The 18258-nt window shown below is 50.6% G+C and overlaps 5 protein-coding genes across 5 annotated transcripts; 3 read left to right on the top strand and 2 right to left on the bottom strand.

The window, feature by feature from the left end:
- Positions 1–89: 89 nt before the first annotated feature.
- HMPREF1541_07731 (uncharacterized protein) lies at positions 90–1196 on the bottom strand (the record flags this gene model as incomplete). Its single annotated transcript, XM_008722054.1, has 1 exon — positions 90–1196. One exon carries the CDS (start codon positions 1194–1196, stop codon positions 90–92), a length of 1107 nt encoding a protein of 368 aa, XP_008720276.1.
- A 324-nt stretch (positions 1197–1520) lies between these two features.
- On the top strand, positions 1521–2553 carry HMPREF1541_07730 (uncharacterized protein; the record flags this gene model as incomplete). The annotated part of the gene is made up of 2 exons (XM_008722053.1): positions 1521–1738; positions 1785–2553. 2 exons carry the CDS (start codon positions 1521–1523, stop codon positions 2551–2553), a joined length of 987 nt encoding a protein of 328 aa, XP_008720275.1.
- Positions 2554–3134: 581 nt separating this feature from the next.
- Positions 3135–6047, top strand: HMPREF1541_07729 (uncharacterized protein; the record flags this gene model as incomplete). Its single annotated transcript, XM_008722052.1, has 2 exons — positions 3135–3170; positions 3216–6047. The coding sequence occupies 2 exons, from the start codon at positions 3135–3137 to the stop codon at positions 6045–6047; spliced, it is 2868 nt and encodes a 955-aa protein (XP_008720274.1).
- Positions 6048–10922: 4875 nt separating this feature from the next.
- On the bottom strand, positions 10923–11579 carry HMPREF1541_07728 (uncharacterized protein; the record flags this gene model as incomplete). The annotated part of the gene is made up of 1 exon (XM_008722051.1): positions 10923–11579. The coding sequence occupies one exon, from the start codon at positions 11577–11579 to the stop codon at positions 10923–10925; it is 657 nt and encodes a 218-aa protein (XP_008720273.1).
- Positions 11580–16002: 4423 nt separating this feature from the next.
- On the top strand, positions 16003–17764 carry HMPREF1541_07727 (uncharacterized protein; the record flags this gene model as incomplete). Its single annotated transcript, XM_008722050.1, has 3 exons — positions 16003–16451; positions 16501–16655; positions 16707–17764. 3 exons carry the CDS (start codon positions 16003–16005, stop codon positions 17762–17764), a joined length of 1662 nt encoding a protein of 553 aa, XP_008720272.1.
- Between the last annotated feature and the right edge of the window lie 494 nt (positions 17765–18258).

Below are 18258 nucleotides of genomic sequence, written 5' to 3'. Positions count from 1 at the left end.
TAGACTGGGCTAATTGCTCTCGTTGCCTTTCTTGCGGAAAGTTCGTTCGCTCGTCAGTGCGTAGACAGCAGAGGGGGAAGGCCAGTGCATCAGTCGAATGTCACCTTCTTTCCCTTGGATTCAACAATTGCACCAGTTAATTTCTGAACCGTGTCAGTGCCGTATCGCGATTCGCTCTCGTGCTTCTGTGACCGCCTTTCATTGCTTCTATGGCCCGCGTCACCACGTTTCCACGTTTTTTCTTTTCGCTTCTGGAACGTATCCGTGGACCGGGGCGGCAGGCCTTTGTTACCCTGGTTGTCTTCTTGTTCGTCATCCTTGGGTGTCTTCCCGAAGCGCTTATTGTACCGGGTGGTCGCATCCTCAGCGAACTCCATTCTGAGCTTTGAATCTCCCAGGCGACCTAGGTAGATGGTCTTCTTGCCGGTTGGTGCTCTCGGAGCATCGATTGTGACCTGTCCGCGCATAGCTGTCTCAGCAGAGGAAATGTCTTCAAACTCCACCCAAGCATAGCCTTTACATTTGCCAGAATCCTCAAATGTCGCAACCTGAGTCTTGGCAATTGTTCCACAGTGTCCAAAGTGTTTCTCGAGGCTTTCCCGCGTCACGTCGAAGGGCAGGTTGCCGACGAATATCCTTCGATTTGGCGGCTTGGCCTGCGCTTCTTGGAAAGCTTTCGTCTTGGAAGTTTCGGGCCGCCCTTGAAAGTTGTGGGCATCTTTGATGAGCAATGGACGCCCAGTCAACAGAGTTTCGCTGAGTTGTACTGCAGTGGCAACCCATTGCTCGTCTTTAAAATCGACATATGCGAATCCTTTGTTCTGAGCTCTGGAATCGCGACCAGAGGGCAGGTGTAGTCTCGTGATCTGGTCGCCTGGAATAGGATGTTTGGCGTTCTCGGTCAAGAACTTGTACACATCTCGCTTGCCAACCGTGAATGCGAGATTACCGATCCAGACGCCATACTTGGACCGTTCGCCTTCGAGTCCACTGAGACGCTTGAGATCGACGTCTTCTGCATTGACTTGCTGTTGTGCTGGCTCTGGTTCCTCTCCAGGATCTGTGGTCTTCTGCTTCTTGGCCTTTCTCAATGCCTTCTTAGATGGAGGCTCGGGCGCATTCACATCAATCTCAAGCTCAGCCTCATCCGGCGTCCGCTTTCTGCCACGCTTTCTGCTCTCTTCGTCGACCGACATGTTTTTGAGTTCCTCGTCTAAGGCGATGGTGAGGCTGGACAAATTATTCTTGCAACAGAGGAGGTGAAGAAAATCCGGCGCCAAGTGGGTCCAGCAGGAGATGTTATCCGAAGCGCGTCTCGGGCGGCCGCTCCCTGCAAAGAATGGGCGACCTGAGGGACCCTTGCTCGCGCTCATCATCACTCCCCACCCAGTCTCGCTCTGAAAGTAGTCTAACGACACGTATCTCCCGTGACAGTTGTACCGGTATCCCGCCATTCCTATCGAGGTGGATTGACACTATACGACAGTAGCGACGAGATCAATCGCTCGCCCACCATGTCTATGACAGGAACGCCAGATCCTCCAGCTGAGCCAGCTGTCACAGTTGGCGATGCGCCTGCTGTCACCATGACAGAAACCTCGGCGGCGAGAAAATCCTACAGACGCAAGTATCGCAAGATCATGGTCAATTTCGAACGCAAGATGCAGGAGAGCAATAGTTTATTCAGGGACGAACAGAAGATACTTGATATCTCACAACGGCTCGCCGAACAAACAGAGTATGTTAACCCAAATTACTGAATGCTAGATATACTAACAGTCTAGCCAAACGCTACAACTCCTCGTCGACCTCAATTCCATGCCACAGGTGCCTTCCCGGTTTCGTTACGATCTCGAGTCAAGGTATTCGTCAGGCAAAAGGTCAACGCTGGGGAAGAGGACATATGATGAAGAGAGTGGCCACAAAGCCTTGCGTAAAGCTCGATATCAACTACAGATAGGCGAGATCTCACCTCACGACTACGAGATGCTCAAAAGCGACGTCATCGAAAGCCCTGCCTTTGCGCCGGCCAAGTCGTATGCGGCGCTCACAGACTACGCTCCAAAGACTTCTTTCCCCTTGGACGAAGATCCAGACTCGAAGACCGGTTTCCTGAATGTGAAACAGGAGGAGCAGTACCTTCAGAGCCTCGATGCTTATATACGAGGAGAGGCTCCAACTCCCCGGGGCCACGCCAACAACACGTTGAGCTTGCGAAGCGGCGAGCGCAACATAGAGAAAGAAAAGGAAATCCAGCTGCGCAACCCGGTCTCGGTATATAATTGGCTCCGAAAGAACCAACCGCAGGTGTTCCTCCAGGACGAGGACAGTAAGCCGGCCAGAAACACGAGTACCCGAAATTCAAAGCGGAACTCAACACGAGATGCGATCGTCAAACAGGAGCAAGAAATGTACGATGAAGACGGCATCGCTGCGGACGCGCATTCAGGCAAAGGAAAGCGGAAACGTGACGAGGATGGTGGCTATCGACCGAAAGGCGGCAACAGTCGCGCCGGTAAGCGCAAAAGGGAATCCAGAGCATCATTGGGATAGAGGCGAGCATGGTAGTTCTATGCTTGGACGGCTGGTTGACCTATATGTGACGACGATATCGGGTACTCCTTGTGATACCAGAAGAGCAACAGTTAGGCTCGTGGGCGGCCACTGGTGTAACACTATTGATGCGTGATGAATCGGATAGGCGGCGACGAGCGGAGCTGGCAAGACGTGTCGGCGGCACTCGGAAATGCGAACACCGTGCTCACATGCCAGCCTAAATTGCCCAGCATATGCGCGACATTCTAGCAGACAATCGTGGACTTGTTTCCAGAATATTCATAGCTTGACGTCTAATTTTTCTTGGTTACTTGTCAGCGACTTACGTCTTGTGATCTCTCGGCCGATGCAATGCCCTTGTTGCATAGCTGAAGCCCGCGACACGAAATCAGCCCTGAGCCTCACGCTTTGGGGGCGGCAGCTTACGGCTCTTCGCTACTCTCTCTTTGATATTCCTTCCCTCATTCCTCCAGGCTATAATGGCTACCGTTGCGTATAATCACTAGTGGTGCTGCGGCATACCGTGCAACAAGTCGGAGCATGAATCTGGCCTGTCTTCCCACCCTAGCTCAGTCAAGATGTCGGGTATGGAGGTGATAGAGATCCACAGCAAAGTAAGTTCACGTCTCGCTCAGGCGGACCGTGTCTGACTGATACAGAGCTATCTTGTGCGCTGGATCAATGCGAAACCCGATCATACCATCTCCTACACCGTGCAACCGCACAAGAAGTCTATCAACTTCGGGATCTTCAAACACCCCGGCCATGCACCCTCGATTGCATCCCAGGCCTCAAATTTCGCCGTCTTCCCTCCGCCGTCGCCGAGTCTGGCCGCGTCTGAAGATGAGACTCGCTCCGAGAATGCACCATCCGTGGTCATCGACAAGCTGAAGAGCATTGGGCTGAAGCAGGTCGCATGGATCGGGAAATGCGAGGCAGACAAGTTTACCCAGGGCAAATATGATGTACCCATGGGAGAGTCAGGAAACTATGCCTTGGTTTTTGACAATACCTTCTCTAAGAGTATTTCGAAACAAGCCACTGTGTTTCTGCTTACATATCCGACAACGTTAGCATCGCAGATCCAGTATGGCGCTCAGATGCATCATTCACAGGCCATGGCTGGGGCTGTGGCTATAGCCAATGCTCAGTCCGGTGGCCGCAGCCCCAAGCTGCGTCCCTTTGCGAAAGGTTCGGTGGAGACGCTGAGGAGAGCGTCACAACCCACGCTTGCCCCTCCATCGGAAAGCGGCATGAGTATTGAGGAGCCGGCGTCTATACATACAGGACTTTTGCAGAAGCGTCGAAGGAAGAAGCACCAAGGATTTGCTAGGCGATTCTTCTGCCTCGACTATACTTCGTCTACCCTCTCGTATTACCATGACCGCAACTCGTCTGCTCTCAGAGGCGCCATTCCTCTCTCGCTGGCGGCTATCGGCGCAAATCACAAAACACGCGAGATCTCCATTGACTCGGGAGCGGAAATTTGGCATCTTAAAGCTAACAACGAGGCTGATTTTCAAGCATGGAAGTCGGCTTTAGAGCGAGCATCTAGAAACTTGATCGAAGCTACCACGCCCGCAGACGGTCTAAGGTTGAGCGTGGACTTTGCGTCAGGTCAAGCCAGTGCATTAGAGGCACAAGAATGGGTCCAATTGGAAACACTTCTCGGCCGGATATCTGGAACACGAGATGCAGTGCGCAGACTGTGTCAAGATGTGTCAGGCTCACAACATTCCTCATCGTCACCCTCGATCACGCCAACTGACGGCCAAGCTGCAGACTATTTCACCACAGGTGAAGAGAGGCGGCCCTTCTGGAAGCGCAAGGTAAGCTCAAACAACGAGCGTGCCAACATCTTCAAGCGCAGCGTGTCCGCCCAGCTCGCAGTACCAATGCCAGGAGCCGAGCCAGTTCTGCGCAACTCTTCGCCGGGTGCGTCTTCTCGGGGGCATCGGCACGAAGAAGGCATGTACGATCATTGCAGGGCGTTACTGAAGGATCTCGATTCCGTGGTCAAAGAATTCTCGACGGTTATGAATGAGAGCAAACTTCGACGGACTGGCCCACCCAAGTCCGCAGTCTCGCGATTGAGCATGCAATCTGTGGAGTCGCAAGAGTACTTTGATGCTGAAAGCGCTCCTCAGCTGCTCGACTTGCACAGCGACAGCGAGCAAGAAGCATCCACAAGTGCAGATGGCATTGATGGAGATTCAGAGGCCAGCAGTGATTTCGGCGACGAAGCCTCTTTTCTGCCGGCTAATAGAGGTGCAAGATCGGGAAGCCTGTCATCGTTTCTGCCGCCAAAATCCAAGAGTCTGCAGCCACTTCCTATGGGGCGGATCTCGCGTCGCTCAAACGTCCCCGCCCCTACCATTATGCCACCCAGCCTCATTGGCTTCCTCCGCAAGAACGTGGGCAAGGACCTGTCGACCATAGCAATGCCGGTCTCGGCAAACGAGCCTACATCGCTCCTGCAGCGAGCCGCTGAACAGCTCGAGTACTCGGAATTGCTGGATCAAGCGGCTAAAGCGGAGAAGTCATCGGAGCAGCTAATGTATGTCGCGGCATTCGCGCTCTCCTCGTTGTCCAATTCGCGTGTCAAAGAACGGTCTATACGCAAGCCGTTCAACCCAATGCTGGGAGAGACCTACGAGCTTGTTCGAGAAGACAAGGGGTTTCGATTTGTTGCAGAAAAGGTATCCCATCGGCCGGTGCAGTTGGCATTCCATGCAGAGTCGCCGGAATGGACCCTGACTCAGTCACCGAAGCCGCTCCAGAAGTTTTGGGGTAAGTCATCCGAAATCAACCAGGAGGGCAAGGCTCGCCTGTATTTCTATGGTTCGGGCAGTAGCTACAGCTGGACGGCAGCGACGTGCTTCCTGCGTAACATCATCGCTGGAGAGAAATATGTGGAGCCTGTGGGGACCATGTCAGTTGTCAATGAAACGAATGGACAGAAAGCGGTTGCAACGTTCAAGGCCAAGGGCATGTTCTCGGGGCGCAGCGATGAAGTCGAAGTGGAGCTTGTTGATGAGCATGGATCGGCTATGTCGGTGAGCGTTGAGGGGACTTGGACTGAAGCGTTGAAGCGCAAAGACAATAAGCAGGTGATATGGAAAGCCGGCCAGCTGGTTGACCATGCGCCCAAGCATTACGGTCTGACTGCATTTGCAGCGACCTTGAACGAGGTTACGGAACTTGAACGCGGGAAGATACCCATCACAGACAGCCGGCTGCGGCCAGATCAGCAAGAGCTGGAACGAGGCAATCATGATGCAGCGGAGAAGCTGAAGAACGATCTAGAGGAGGCCCAACGAGCCCGACGCCGAGACATGGATTCAGCTGGAGAAGAATGGAAGCCACGATGGTTCACCCGGGTCGAGCACGGCGACGAAGTAGTGTGGAAATTGAAGTCTGGCAAAGACGGATATTGGGAGGAGCGCGCCAAGGGCCAGTGGACAAGCGTTGTCGACGTCTTGAAACTCTAGACCGCGGGCGTGGCTCGTGCTATTGACTTACTATCGCGCGCAAGAGGTGCGGCGTAGAGCGTTTGTTGGCGGGCCGGTATACGACCGCGAGATCGTGCTGCTGCTGCTTATCTGAAGATGCTACGGAGCGGGCTGAAATAGAAATTAGGCATGACCTCGCCCATCCTACCGGGATAGACTCCAGAAGTGTAGCCCAGCCACGGCTTTGGCTATCCATGCTGTTCTCGGCAAGCCGGTCAGGGATCTCGATAGGCGCTGCTCCACTCATTAACAGGCGAAATGGAACCCTGCTAATCTTGGTGCTGCATCTTGGTGCTGCAAGGTATGGAGTAGTCAAGTGGTTTGGCAGTTGTTGAGCGCTGTTGCTACTCTTTCGGGCAAAACACAACAATACGTTGGTCCGCGCACCCTCCAATGCGACATCAATCGCGCCGCGCCGCAAAGGTACCAAGGGTGTGGAAATGGAGGGGTGGGAGGGGCTGCGTCTAAGGCTGGGTCCAGCGCTGTCCAGGGCTGGGTTTACGGCTGGGTCTAGCGCTAGCCTCACCGGTTTAGGTCGCCTCATGCACGGCTGCGTCCCCTAGACTCAATTCGTCCCGGGCGGCAAAGATAGCGAACCGATCTCCCACGTGGGGACGACAGTTGCTATGCATCACTCTTGCATCAGGTGCAACGGTCTCCGATGCACGGTGATGTTACTGATGCCGCAGCGATGCCTTATGGCACGACTACCGCTGCTGGTGCAGAAGCGAAAACGAAAATGTGAATGAGAGGGGGGATTGGCGAGCGTTTTGCGCGGCCGGGCGCTGTGTCAGTTGACCCCATCTCGATTATGATTAATACTCCCTTATCGAACCGTTTTAGGCTTTGCATTCTGGACAAGCGCGGACGAAGGCCTAGAAGCTTTCAAATCTGCTAGCGCGTCGTTTGTCGGTGGCCTATCACGCGCCCACAGGGCCGCCTGAGCCCGCTCGCGCCCTCGCGCTAGTCGGCGTCCTTAATCCTCCTAGAGGGCCCTATCTACTGGCCAAAGGCTGTCGACGCCACCATTGGCGTGCTTTAGGCCCCTTTAGTTAGACACAGTCTCAGTCCCAGTAACTGCCTCAATCAGTCCTTGAGATCCTGCTTAAGTAGGGGTCGAATAGTATCTACTCTCCCCTGATTATTTACCTCTCTTATATATCTATAGAGCTATAATTAGCCTTATAATTAACACTAGTAAAAATAAGATATACAGCTTAGTCTAAATTATGTAACTATTACTATTATAGTGGTTACATCTAATTAGTATTATTAGTTAAGATAGTTAAATAAATAACTAAAGGTTACTTAGCTATTCTAGATTATGTTTAGACTTAATTATATAACTATTAATGTTGTTATAGAGACTAGTTAGATAAGCAGCTAAAGTAAACCTAGCTATTCTAGGTTATATTTTAATCTTATAGATCTAATTATATAACTATAATAAATATTATAGTAATTATATCTAATTACTCCTTTAAAGGTAGATACTTAGTAAGATTATAAACTTTATAAACTAACTATAGTAGTGTGAGATATATAACTATTATAAGTAATATAGTATTACTTTATATATTATAAAAGACTACTTCTAGATATACTATAATACCTACTAACTATTTATAATATTATTAGTGGTATAGAGTACCTAGGGGTAGCGTTTTAGACTAGTAGTGACTTTTATAGTGGTGATAGCAACCTTACAAAACACTAAGAATCTTAAAAATCTGTCTATATAAGGCTTTATCACTGTAATGATAACGTGTGTAAGCTAGAAATTATATAACCGTCATGTTGTATAATTAATATGGTATATACATATAAATCTTTATGTAAGTGTAGGTCCCTAATTTTGTCCAAAAACGTAAGCGAGGGGGATACAGTCAAGATATGGTATGAAATTGAATCTACTTTAGGAGACATGGATTGTGCGTCCTGCTGATCCTTCTAAAAATGCGCCGCCCTCGCGACCCGTTTGGGTGGCGGGCCTGCCGCTTTACGATCGCGCGACAACCTCGGCGCTACGAGCCAGGGCGACTGCCGATTGGGGGCCCCTATTGGCACCGCTGGTATTGGGCCACAGGCGAAGCGAGATATATACTGTTAAGAACCCGGTCAGATTCGTGGTGCATATGTTGGTCACTACTGGCTTAGGCACTTCAACTTCAGGCAAGCAGTGTGGTCGTCACCTGGTCGCAGACAGTGCAACACAGGTGCGGAAGGCCGATCTTTCAGCTATCCTTTTGGTCTGGAGAGCAACACTGCCATCATGTCCCAAAGTGCCCGGGCATGCAGACACTGCAACCGCTGGCAATCACCAATCAAGGCCCTCTTAAAGGCTAAAGAGCCTATCTATTCAAGGACACAGAGTATAGTGTGGGGCCGCAGCTGCCTCGCAGAAGTTTAGGCAAGGCCGGTCTAGTACAAGGCTAAGTTCAGACGCTGTACAGCACTTGCTGCCATCTACAAAGAAGCGGTCTCATACAACGGAGGGCGCAACTGGAGGTGGGCAACTCTTGAAATGCTTGAGAGTGACGATCCCATCGTCGTAAACACACAGAACCAACCCTGTGTATGCATCCTGCCCATGGGAGACTTGATTACTTGCCAGATCGATCGCCAGGCATCTGACGAAGATGCAATGGCAGCTAGTATATCCCGCCATGTTGATGTCTGTCTGAATTTGTGAAGCAAATACTAGCGCTGGGCTGGGCTTAAGCATGGGAAGGTATATAAATACCTTTGGCACTGCGACTACCTGCACATGTCAAGAATCCATCGACTGTCAGTATGACCGAAGCCTGCACTACAACCACTTTAAACTGGATCAGACAGACTCGGAATTTGTGACACGCTACCATCAGGGTCTTGACCCGGCGCTCTTGACCGCATTGCTGGTACATCCATTGAGAAACTTTTGGCTCCCGATCCGAAAGGGGAGTCAGTCCCAGAAGTTCCTCGCAGAAGTTCCTCAAACCTTCCATCCGTCCCCAGCCTTCGAGCATGATAAATGACCGGGTCTCGGATACCAAGCTGCCACAGCTTCGGTCGAGCTCAGAAGTGTTGTTCGCCATATGTTGGATTTCAAGCTCACTAAGGCCTCCTCTATCAGGTAAGAAGAGACCCCGTTCCTATTGATTATAAGATGACTGGCTGTATCTACCTCTACTTGTGCATTCAACTCAATATTATCTGCCAATTCTAAAGACGTTTCTAGCAATCATATTATTGATGTAGGCTTAAAGCTTCCACCATCCTCAAGGGAGAAGATACTCTCGCCTACAGATTTAATTAGGTTGCACAAGGTAGTGGCGCAGTGCAGTATCCCAGTGCGCATATAATCCCTTCTGGTGATGTTAACGAGGCCTTGAATACGACGTCTATAGTCCTACAAGATCGACAGATGGTAGTTCTGCTGGCGAGAAAGCGCTGCCAGCGGTTTCTGGCTACTTTTTCTCCCTTGCGAGATGAGAGCCATCGAATGTCGGTGTCTTTGTTCCCTTTCGTCATGATGAGGATGATGATGAAGGAGACCTGGTGAGAATGCTTGCTAGGTACGTGCCTGGTCTGTGAGTTGTTGATTCCACGAAGTGGCTTAGAAAACAGGAGGAGCCATGCCTCTGGTAGGCCCCATGAACTTCGACATCTTGTAACGATGTCTAGTCTCGGCCGCGTCAATTCCGCCGGAGCCTCGCTGTTGCTCTTTCGTGAGGGACTGCTGACCCGGCTAGTGTTGCTCCTTGCAACATCGCCTACCCTTGTGACGCTGGAAAGGCTATGGAATGTCAGATGGCTTAGGGTTTTCAGATTCCGATCGTCTCCTGATACGATATGGCATCCCCTGCTGGCTTGTACTTTTGAATCCTGTCAAAGCCTGAATCTGTGCCGGTCACGGGCTCAGACTTCTTTCAGTCAAGAAGATGGTGATATCCCCGCTAACGCTGGCACTTGTGCATCGACCGTTTTCATGGACATGCATTGAACCTGGGCGGGCTTCCTCCGGGTGTAAGAAGTTCGGACGAAGTTGGAGTTCTGTACAACAGCCTGCATCATGTCTAAGATTTCACTCGCTGGTGGCAATGGAGGTCTAATCGCATGATTGTGGATGCACTCGTCGCCGCAGGAAAGGATCTTGGAGTTCTTAGCAGAAAGGTAGGTATCAACGCCGGATATTGCTTGACGGACGTTATTATTTGACATATGGTCGAAAGACTGACTCTCACTGCCGTACTTGTCGGGATCGATTAGTCCGACGTCCAAGCCACCACGAAGTTACTAGAGGAGCAAGATGTTGGTACTATCATTTTAACACCCCATTGCTCCAGTGACGACCATTAAATGAACCTGATCAAAGCTGCCGAGGCCTCTAACACCACTAACTAGTTCATTCAAGGTCCATGAGCCGTCCGTTACGGCGAGGGCAAGACCTAGCCCCAGCCAATCGCTAACACCATGTGCGATAACTACGCGGCTGTAGAATAGAGATGCGAAGCAATGCCTACCCACACAACTCAAGTTGGAATCTATCCCCAATTTAAGCAAGAGATCACTGAAAAATAGTCGTGTCCACTGCGGATACTTCCTTGACTACTGGCGCATGCCAGAAATGGAGAACTACCTCACGCCAGCAACGCTGGTGACCGATCTTTGAGCACTCGTTGCGAATGTGGCCCCACTTCAGTGGCCTGCAAACACACAAAGGATGTCGCCACGAACACAATATGGTGGCTGTCGTACGACAACTTGAAGTTGCGGGATCGGGGCTGCAAAAGGTGACGGCTACGTAAAAGTGACGGTCGTGTGGCGATTTATGTCAGCTTAGCTAGCAGAGCGTCTGGGAGATAATAGTCCTTAAGCCTCCTGTCCACCTCCTCCGCCACGAGCAGCGGGAAGCTGATCCTCCATCACCACCGCTAGCGCCGCCACCATAAACATATCCACCCCTTCTGCAACCTCCATCCGATACTCATGTCCGAACTTGCCCTTACTTCTCATGATGACGGCCACGGGCACCCCATCGGACATAATCGTCCCTCCAAAGCCGAGATGCCCTTGGTCTTTAAACTCCAGCATTGCCCACTGTCCGCGATTCTGGGCATTCTTGAACTGCATGTCTGTCTCGTTGCTGTGGAGTATGCGCTTGACGGTGTTAGTCTCAAAGATGCGCGGTGAGTCGGGGTCCGGCGAGAGTTGGGCGTAGTACGGGTTATCATCGCCGTCTGGGTTGGAATGCAGGACGCAGAGGAGGGCATTAGAGGTGACTTCAGTAAGGACATAGTAGTCGGAATGGCGTGTGGCGTGGATAAAAGGACGGCCGTCTTCGAAGAGGATGGAGAGATCCTTGCTGAGCCATTTGCTGCGGAGGCTGAGGGTGGTGGGCTTGTCGGCAACGTATTGAGGGAAGATGGCGAGGCCTGGAGTACGGACAAGCTCCAAAGTCGATGGTGGTGAGCAGTTTGTTTTGTCAACAAGACCTGGTTGGGCCTTCTCGTTGCTGTGGGTGAACATGCTGTATGCGCTAGGATGGATAGGAACGGCCTAGATAGACGGACGACTTACGGTCTTATCAATTCCTTAGAAAGGGTTTTCAGAATGTAAAGACACATCCAAGTTACAAAAGTAGAGACGGACTCCTCCTTATAACATGGGATTCCCTGTTCAGTAAACTACAACCATAGACGTAACGTACTGAAGCCAGAAATACTGTAACGAAAGTATCACTTGAATTGGGCAAATTGCCCCTCGCTTTTAGAAAAGCATACGAAAGTTCAGCTCTGATGTTCTGTTATGAAAGTTCTGTTCTGTTCTGCCGTGTCCTCAAACCTTACTGGCCCTACGGATATTTAAGCGGAAACTTTGACCTGCTGTATACACGACATATCGTGTCTTAACTTTGTCCTGCAGGGCTTGGCCGCAGGATTCTATACGGCCGGGATATTTAGAGCCCTTGTTTAGCACCCTCTGGCAATGGCTCGTATCTCCGCATTTTCTCGTAAACCTACTCCCAACAAGACATCCGAACTATCCGGAGAGACTGGTCTGGATCTATTCGCACTTGGCGTGATCAAGCAGCTGCTACCGCTTGACTCTTATATGATACTTGAACGAGTCAACCCCTCCGGATTGATCAACGAAATCCTGCTCAACCTAGTCTAACTATTACATTCATCCGATTATTCAGAGATGGGTGAAGCCTCCAAGATTGTGTCCGTCTTCCTGCGGGTGTGGGAGATTATCTGCGCTGCTGTGGTTACTGGGATTGTTGGATATTATGTTCACTACCTCCACCATGCTCATGTCGGCACGCCCTCCCGGATTTCTTATGCGATCGCTATTGGTTCTATCAGCATCTTCTTCGGGCTTGTTCTTTTGGCTCCATTGAGATATTCCTTCTGGGCATTTCCTCTCGACTTTGCTATCTTTGTTATGTGGATGGTTGCTTTCGGCCTCCTCGTTGACGCAAGTGGCACTACCCTATGTAAACTTCAGAAGCTGACAGATTCGGCAGCTCACCGGAACCGATGCTTGCAACTCAACCTGGTACTGGAATAATTGGGGTTGGTATTGGGGTGGTTTCTACCGCTTCAATCCTGTGCCAACTCGCGCTATTGTCGGGACTACGGCGTGTTCACAGTGGCGTGCTACACTTGCCTTCGCCTTCATGGGAGGGTGGACTTGGTGCATCAGCGCGGGTCTGGTAAGACGGTCGTTCAGCGATACTGAACAAAGCTAAGGACAGTACAGGGTATATATGTCACCCTGAAACGCCGCACAAAGCTTGATACTTACGGCAACTCCCCTGGCCCCATCATCAACAGGCACGAACCAAAGTTAGTGTTCTCCATCCTACATCTCTGAAGTTCAGAACAGCTTACTTCCCCTGTAGCGCTATGGCAGAGGAAAAGAACTTACGACACGAGGCAAACCCAACAGTTGTTACGCCCGACCAGTCTGTCTGACAATACAGATTGGGCAGGAAATGGCTATTCGCGCCACTCGTGTTAAGAATATTGCTCATCGTGGACAAATGAAAGTGTTGAACTTAGTAGTCATTGTAACATCTGAGCCTCGTTCTTTCAGTAGACAAATTCGGCTCATGGCTATCTCTAAATAGTAGAATTCCTCTTGATGGAGCGATGTCGCTGCAAGATATTCTAGTCTACTGTGGAACTCTACAGGATGTATTGTTCCAGATACACCTGTATGTAGGCCAAAGTCTTCAAGCTTGCTAATGAATTTCTGACTCCGAGGTCGGGTCGGATTCACTTTCCGCGTCACTGTGCTCACAAGAAACGCCAGATAGCCTCCACACATCTCTAAGGAGCTTCATACCGGCGATAAGCCCTTCCGACGCTTACCCTGTGATGTTGGAAAAGGGCAGGTCTACTTCTGCACGACTTTGGTGACGACGTGTGAGTCATGTTGTAATGTTTTAGTGTGTATTGCCCGTCTTGATCCCGAAACATCACATAACAGAATCTCATCCCTAGCTCATCGTATAGGGTAAGACTGTCGTAGTACTACAGAGCCTACTGTCGACTTCAGATGGCCGAAGATCTTCTGACGCACACGAGTATAACGTCCGAGGCCAAGCGGCGTCTGTGCACACGATCGCATCCAACTGTGTCCCTTGTGATAGTCGAGATTTTACCAAGATCGTCTTCGCAAGGTCGGCTTCGGCTGTGAGTTCTGATGACAACCCCGTCGATGCTTGGGCTTCTTCTGACTGCTCTGTCCTTGCCTGGGCTCCGAACTCTGATGACGACCCTATCCTTGCCGATGCTTTCGACATCTCACAGAAAGTCTGTTAGTAATCCGACTTCGGCTTCTCACAACGACCTTGGCGTCCAAATTCGGATCATAACTGCTATAGTTGGAGACGGTGCCGAGTGCTGCCGGCATTCCGGCGGTCGTTCCGGCCATTCGGGTCTCACACACGCATATGCGTGTGAGTGACTATGAAGAATGGTTAAGTGCCGTAGTCCAGGGAGCATGGTGTGACAAAACGGAGAGCGATTTGGAGGAAGGAAGCGCTCGTGTTGTGGAGACGAGATAGTTTGCAAGGAGGTGTGGCCCTTGGTGGTCTACGCAAGTCTGGATGTTTGAATAGCCCAGGCTGGCGAGGCCGCTGGGAAGCCTGCTAACCTACAACCAGATGACAAGGAGCCAAAGGTCCTGAATGATCACTCTGAAGGCCAGCCGCATGGAGTCCTGACGCATGGAGTCCGGCAGCCAAACCCTGGATGACGGAAAACGAGATGTCATGCATACAGCTTGTTAGGGGCTCCGCCAAAAGATCCGAATTTGAGGGCACGGCAGAACAGAGCTGAGCTTGGAAGGCTTTCCAGAAATGAGGGGCAGTCCGCCAACCAATGCTGCAGCGCGCCTGCTCCACTCGCATTTTCTGCCAGACGACGCCTTGTGACGGTCGCTCAGGTCGTACCTTGAGCGAACTGCAACTTTCACATGTGTGGGGCCTTTTCAATCCTGGCTTCCCCCCTCCACCCTGTCGTCTGCGCACAAAGGTGTTCAGCGCAGGGGTACCAAAAGTTTACATTTCTGTATTATGTATCGAGGATCCATGAAAACTTGTATGTATTGAGCATTTTTGCCGGTAATTTTGCAACTGGTGATATGCGGAGGCAATAGTCTGGGTGCGAGACAGGGGGCTAGGAGAAGTTAGGCTAAACCCTTGACATTTCTAACCAAATTTTGAGGATTTTAGGGCCTTTTCAGCACTTCTCAAATTAGTCAGCCACTTACGCCAAGGTATGTATTGTTGTAGTGACAGTATCATCAACAAGGCCATTACGACGTATTCAGAATTCTTTACTTATTTTCAAGACCTCTGGTTCAGCGGCCGCTGTATGGTGTAAAGACAAGCGAGCTGAGCTTGACCAAGAGCGGAAGATCCGAGCAAGCAATCCGACAATGGATTTTTGGCGACTCTCAGTTTTCCTGATAGCAACGAAATGTCCAAGATTGCACCGACCGACGCAAATGAGTAAAGCAAAGTCAGACAGACAGCATGTTTCTCACGCCTCCAAGCAGTGACTTCAACTACTCGCCATTATGGGACCGGAGTCCTAGTGAAGGCAACTTACACATGCACTCAAGCAGAGCATGTGCAAGCCGAACTACCACAGAAGGCGCTCTTGCAGCTCGTGATGGCACCAGTTCTGGATCGCTCTGAATACGGAGAACTTATTGCGTTAGAGCCAATTCAACCAATTGGCTCACTACCAACATCCGGCAGAGCCGTATATCTCGACTCTCCACAGCCGAAGGTTGTGGTCAAACCAGGAGATGTGAAGCACTCTCTGTCATGACTGTACCATACCTTAGGATCATCGCACCACCCGCTTTCGCCCGAAACTGCTGTACAATCTCAATCCCGTCTGCAGCAGAAAACGCCCTGATCCAAACCGCTCATGGCTCTTTGAGAGACACCCTGGCATTTGGCGCTTAGAAAGAAAAATAGCACTGCACAAGTCCTGACTTGACATTTTACGGTGAGCTCATTCAATATATACGGACTGATTTCTTACAAACAGGAGCGGACACTATTGCCACATATTTCTCACATACTATGTAACGACTAAGCATGCTCTCTACCGCATTGATGGCATTCGCTTGGTTCGTTGTAGCTGTTTTGTGTCTAGGTAAATTGTTGCATAGGCTCTCCAGCCACGAGGTTTTATGCCTACCACTCACAGTCATCTTAGCCTCCAATTTCTCCCCCGGCAACGCTTCACCGAAGGGTGAAGTCGCCAATACCGCGGCTCGAAGGGCTTTACCCAATGCACCCAATGGATATGCGCCAGAGGAAGGTAGATGTCCTTCAAACAGGCCAGTTATTCGAAGTGCGAGCGAGCTATCGCCCAGCGAGATTTCGTGGCTGAGGAAGCGGCGGAACCAGACGATAGGAACCATGGGTAACCTACTCGGCAGGCTCAACATCAGCGGCTTTGATGCGCAAGCATATTTGAACGAAAACGCCGACAATACATCGAATTTGCCAAATATAGCTATTGCAGCTTCCGGAGGTGGCTACAGGGCAATGCTCAACGGCGCTGGTGCAGTGGCTGCTTTTGACTCTCGAACAGAGAACTCGACTGGGCCGGGTCAACTTGGTGGCCTCTTGCAATCTGCTACTTACTTCTCCGGACTGAGCGGGGGTTCTTGGCTCGTGGGATCTATCTATATCAATAATTTCACCAGCATTGACGCGATACTAGGTGATAACACAAGCGGTTTGTGGGATTTGGAGCACTCGATCCTTCAGGGGCCGGCAACAGTCTCGGACTACTACAGGCAACTCATGGACGCTGTCGGCGGTAAAACCGATGCTGGATTCAACGATTCGATTACCGACTACTGGTTGGTCTCAACCGGCGTTCCGCTTCAACTGCAATGCTGACTTTTTTAGGGGTCGAGCATTATCATATCAGCTCGTTAATGCAACAGATGGAGGGCCAGCCTATACTTGGTCCTCAATAGCCCTGCAGCCGGAATTTGTGGACGGGAAAATGCCGATGCCAATTATCATCGCAGATGAACGTGCACCAGGCCAGCTTGCAATAGGTAATAATCAGCTTTTGTTGCCAGGGTGAAAATCGCTCACATTTTGAGAAGCTCCGAATACCACAGTCTTCGAGTTCAATCCTTGGGAGCTTGGAACCTTCGATCCAACTACTTACGGCTTTGCTCCCTTGGAATACCTTGGGTCGAGCTTCTCTGCTGGCACGCTTCCTCAGAACGAGGAATGCGTTCGGGGATTCGACAACGCCGGGTTCATAATGGGGACATCATCTTCATTGTTCAACCAAGGCTTTCTGCTAATCAATGGTACGAACGACACCAACGTCTTAACAAATGCTGTAACGGCCATTCTTGAGCAAATTGGGGACGATAACAACGACATCTCACTTTATGGGCCCAACCCGTTCTACTATTACCACAACGAAACCAACGCTAATGCACAATCACCGACACTCTATTTAGTTGATGGGGGCGAAGATCTCCAGAACATCCCCCTGCACCCTCTTATCCAACCCCCACGGTCTGTTGACATAATATTCGCCATCGACAGCTCAGCAGATACCCAAACTTCCTGGCCAAATGGGACAAGTATGGTTGCGACTTACCGGCGCAGTCTCGATCCAACCGGTATTGCTAATGGTACTGTCTTTCCCTCAGTTCCGGATCAGAGCTCATTCGTCAACCTCGGGCTAAATACGCGACCAACCTTCTTCGGCTGTGACTCGAGCAATATGACGGGACCTAGTCCTCTGATCGTTTACATTCCGAACTTTCCGTACTCCTATCTATCTAATGTCTCAACGTTTGATCTGCAGTACAACACCACAGAGCGCAACAGCATTATCCAAAATGGCTACAACGTGGTGACTATGGCAAATGGTACAACTGATATGGAGTGGCCGGCCTGTGTAGGCTGTGCTATCCTTAGCAGAAGTCTCGAGAAGACAGGTACGGACATTCCAAGGGTATGCCAGCAGTGCTTCACTAGGTATTGCTGGAACGGTACCATCAACAGCACGCAACCTCTGCCGTACAGCCCCGAGGTTGCTCTGACAGCCGATGCAGAGAGCGAGACAGCAAAGCTGACTACGAGTCTGACTACGCTAATTGTCATATGTGCATTCGTGATGAGACTTCACGCCGTCTTCTAGATAGCGTCTGAACACTTTAGTAAATCTCTACTTATAGCTGTTGCTGTCCCAGCAAACAAAAAGTTACCTTTTATGTCAGTTGCTGCAAAAAAGAACGGCCTTACGCTTGTTCACAAGCTTAGCGAGGATTAATCTGAATCGTCTGCTCTGACTGCTTTAACTTCTGCGATTGATCAACTTCAATCTCCCGCAGAGCACGAGAGCTGGCGTTAAATTAGGTCAAAGAATAGTTGTGCCTCGTGACGTGTAGGGCCAGACGGTGCCATGAGTGGAAGAATTAAGACATTTTGTTGGTTAAAGAGTATCCTCTGACTGGCATTACTTGAAAGAGTCTCGGAGGAGACTGCCATTCTGGCATCGTTATAGGAATGACCCGCGCGCACCTCTAGTGCTAGGCTGCCCCTGCGGCCCTCTCCTTGCAATTCTATATATATGGCCTACGTCTTGTCGGTTCGTGGGGTCACGCGACGGGTCGAGGTGGTAGCGCGACGTAT

This window comes from Cyphellophora europaea (genome assembly GCF_000365145.1).
Source record: "Cyphellophora europaea CBS 101466 unplaced genomic scaffold supercont1.7, whole genome shotgun sequence".
In the NCBI taxonomy this organism is placed as follows: domain Eukaryota; kingdom Fungi; phylum Ascomycota; class Eurotiomycetes; order Chaetothyriales; family Cyphellophoraceae; genus Cyphellophora; species Cyphellophora europaea.
Note: the sequence above shows the minus strand (reverse complement) of the source record. Positions and strands in the feature narration are given on the sequence as shown.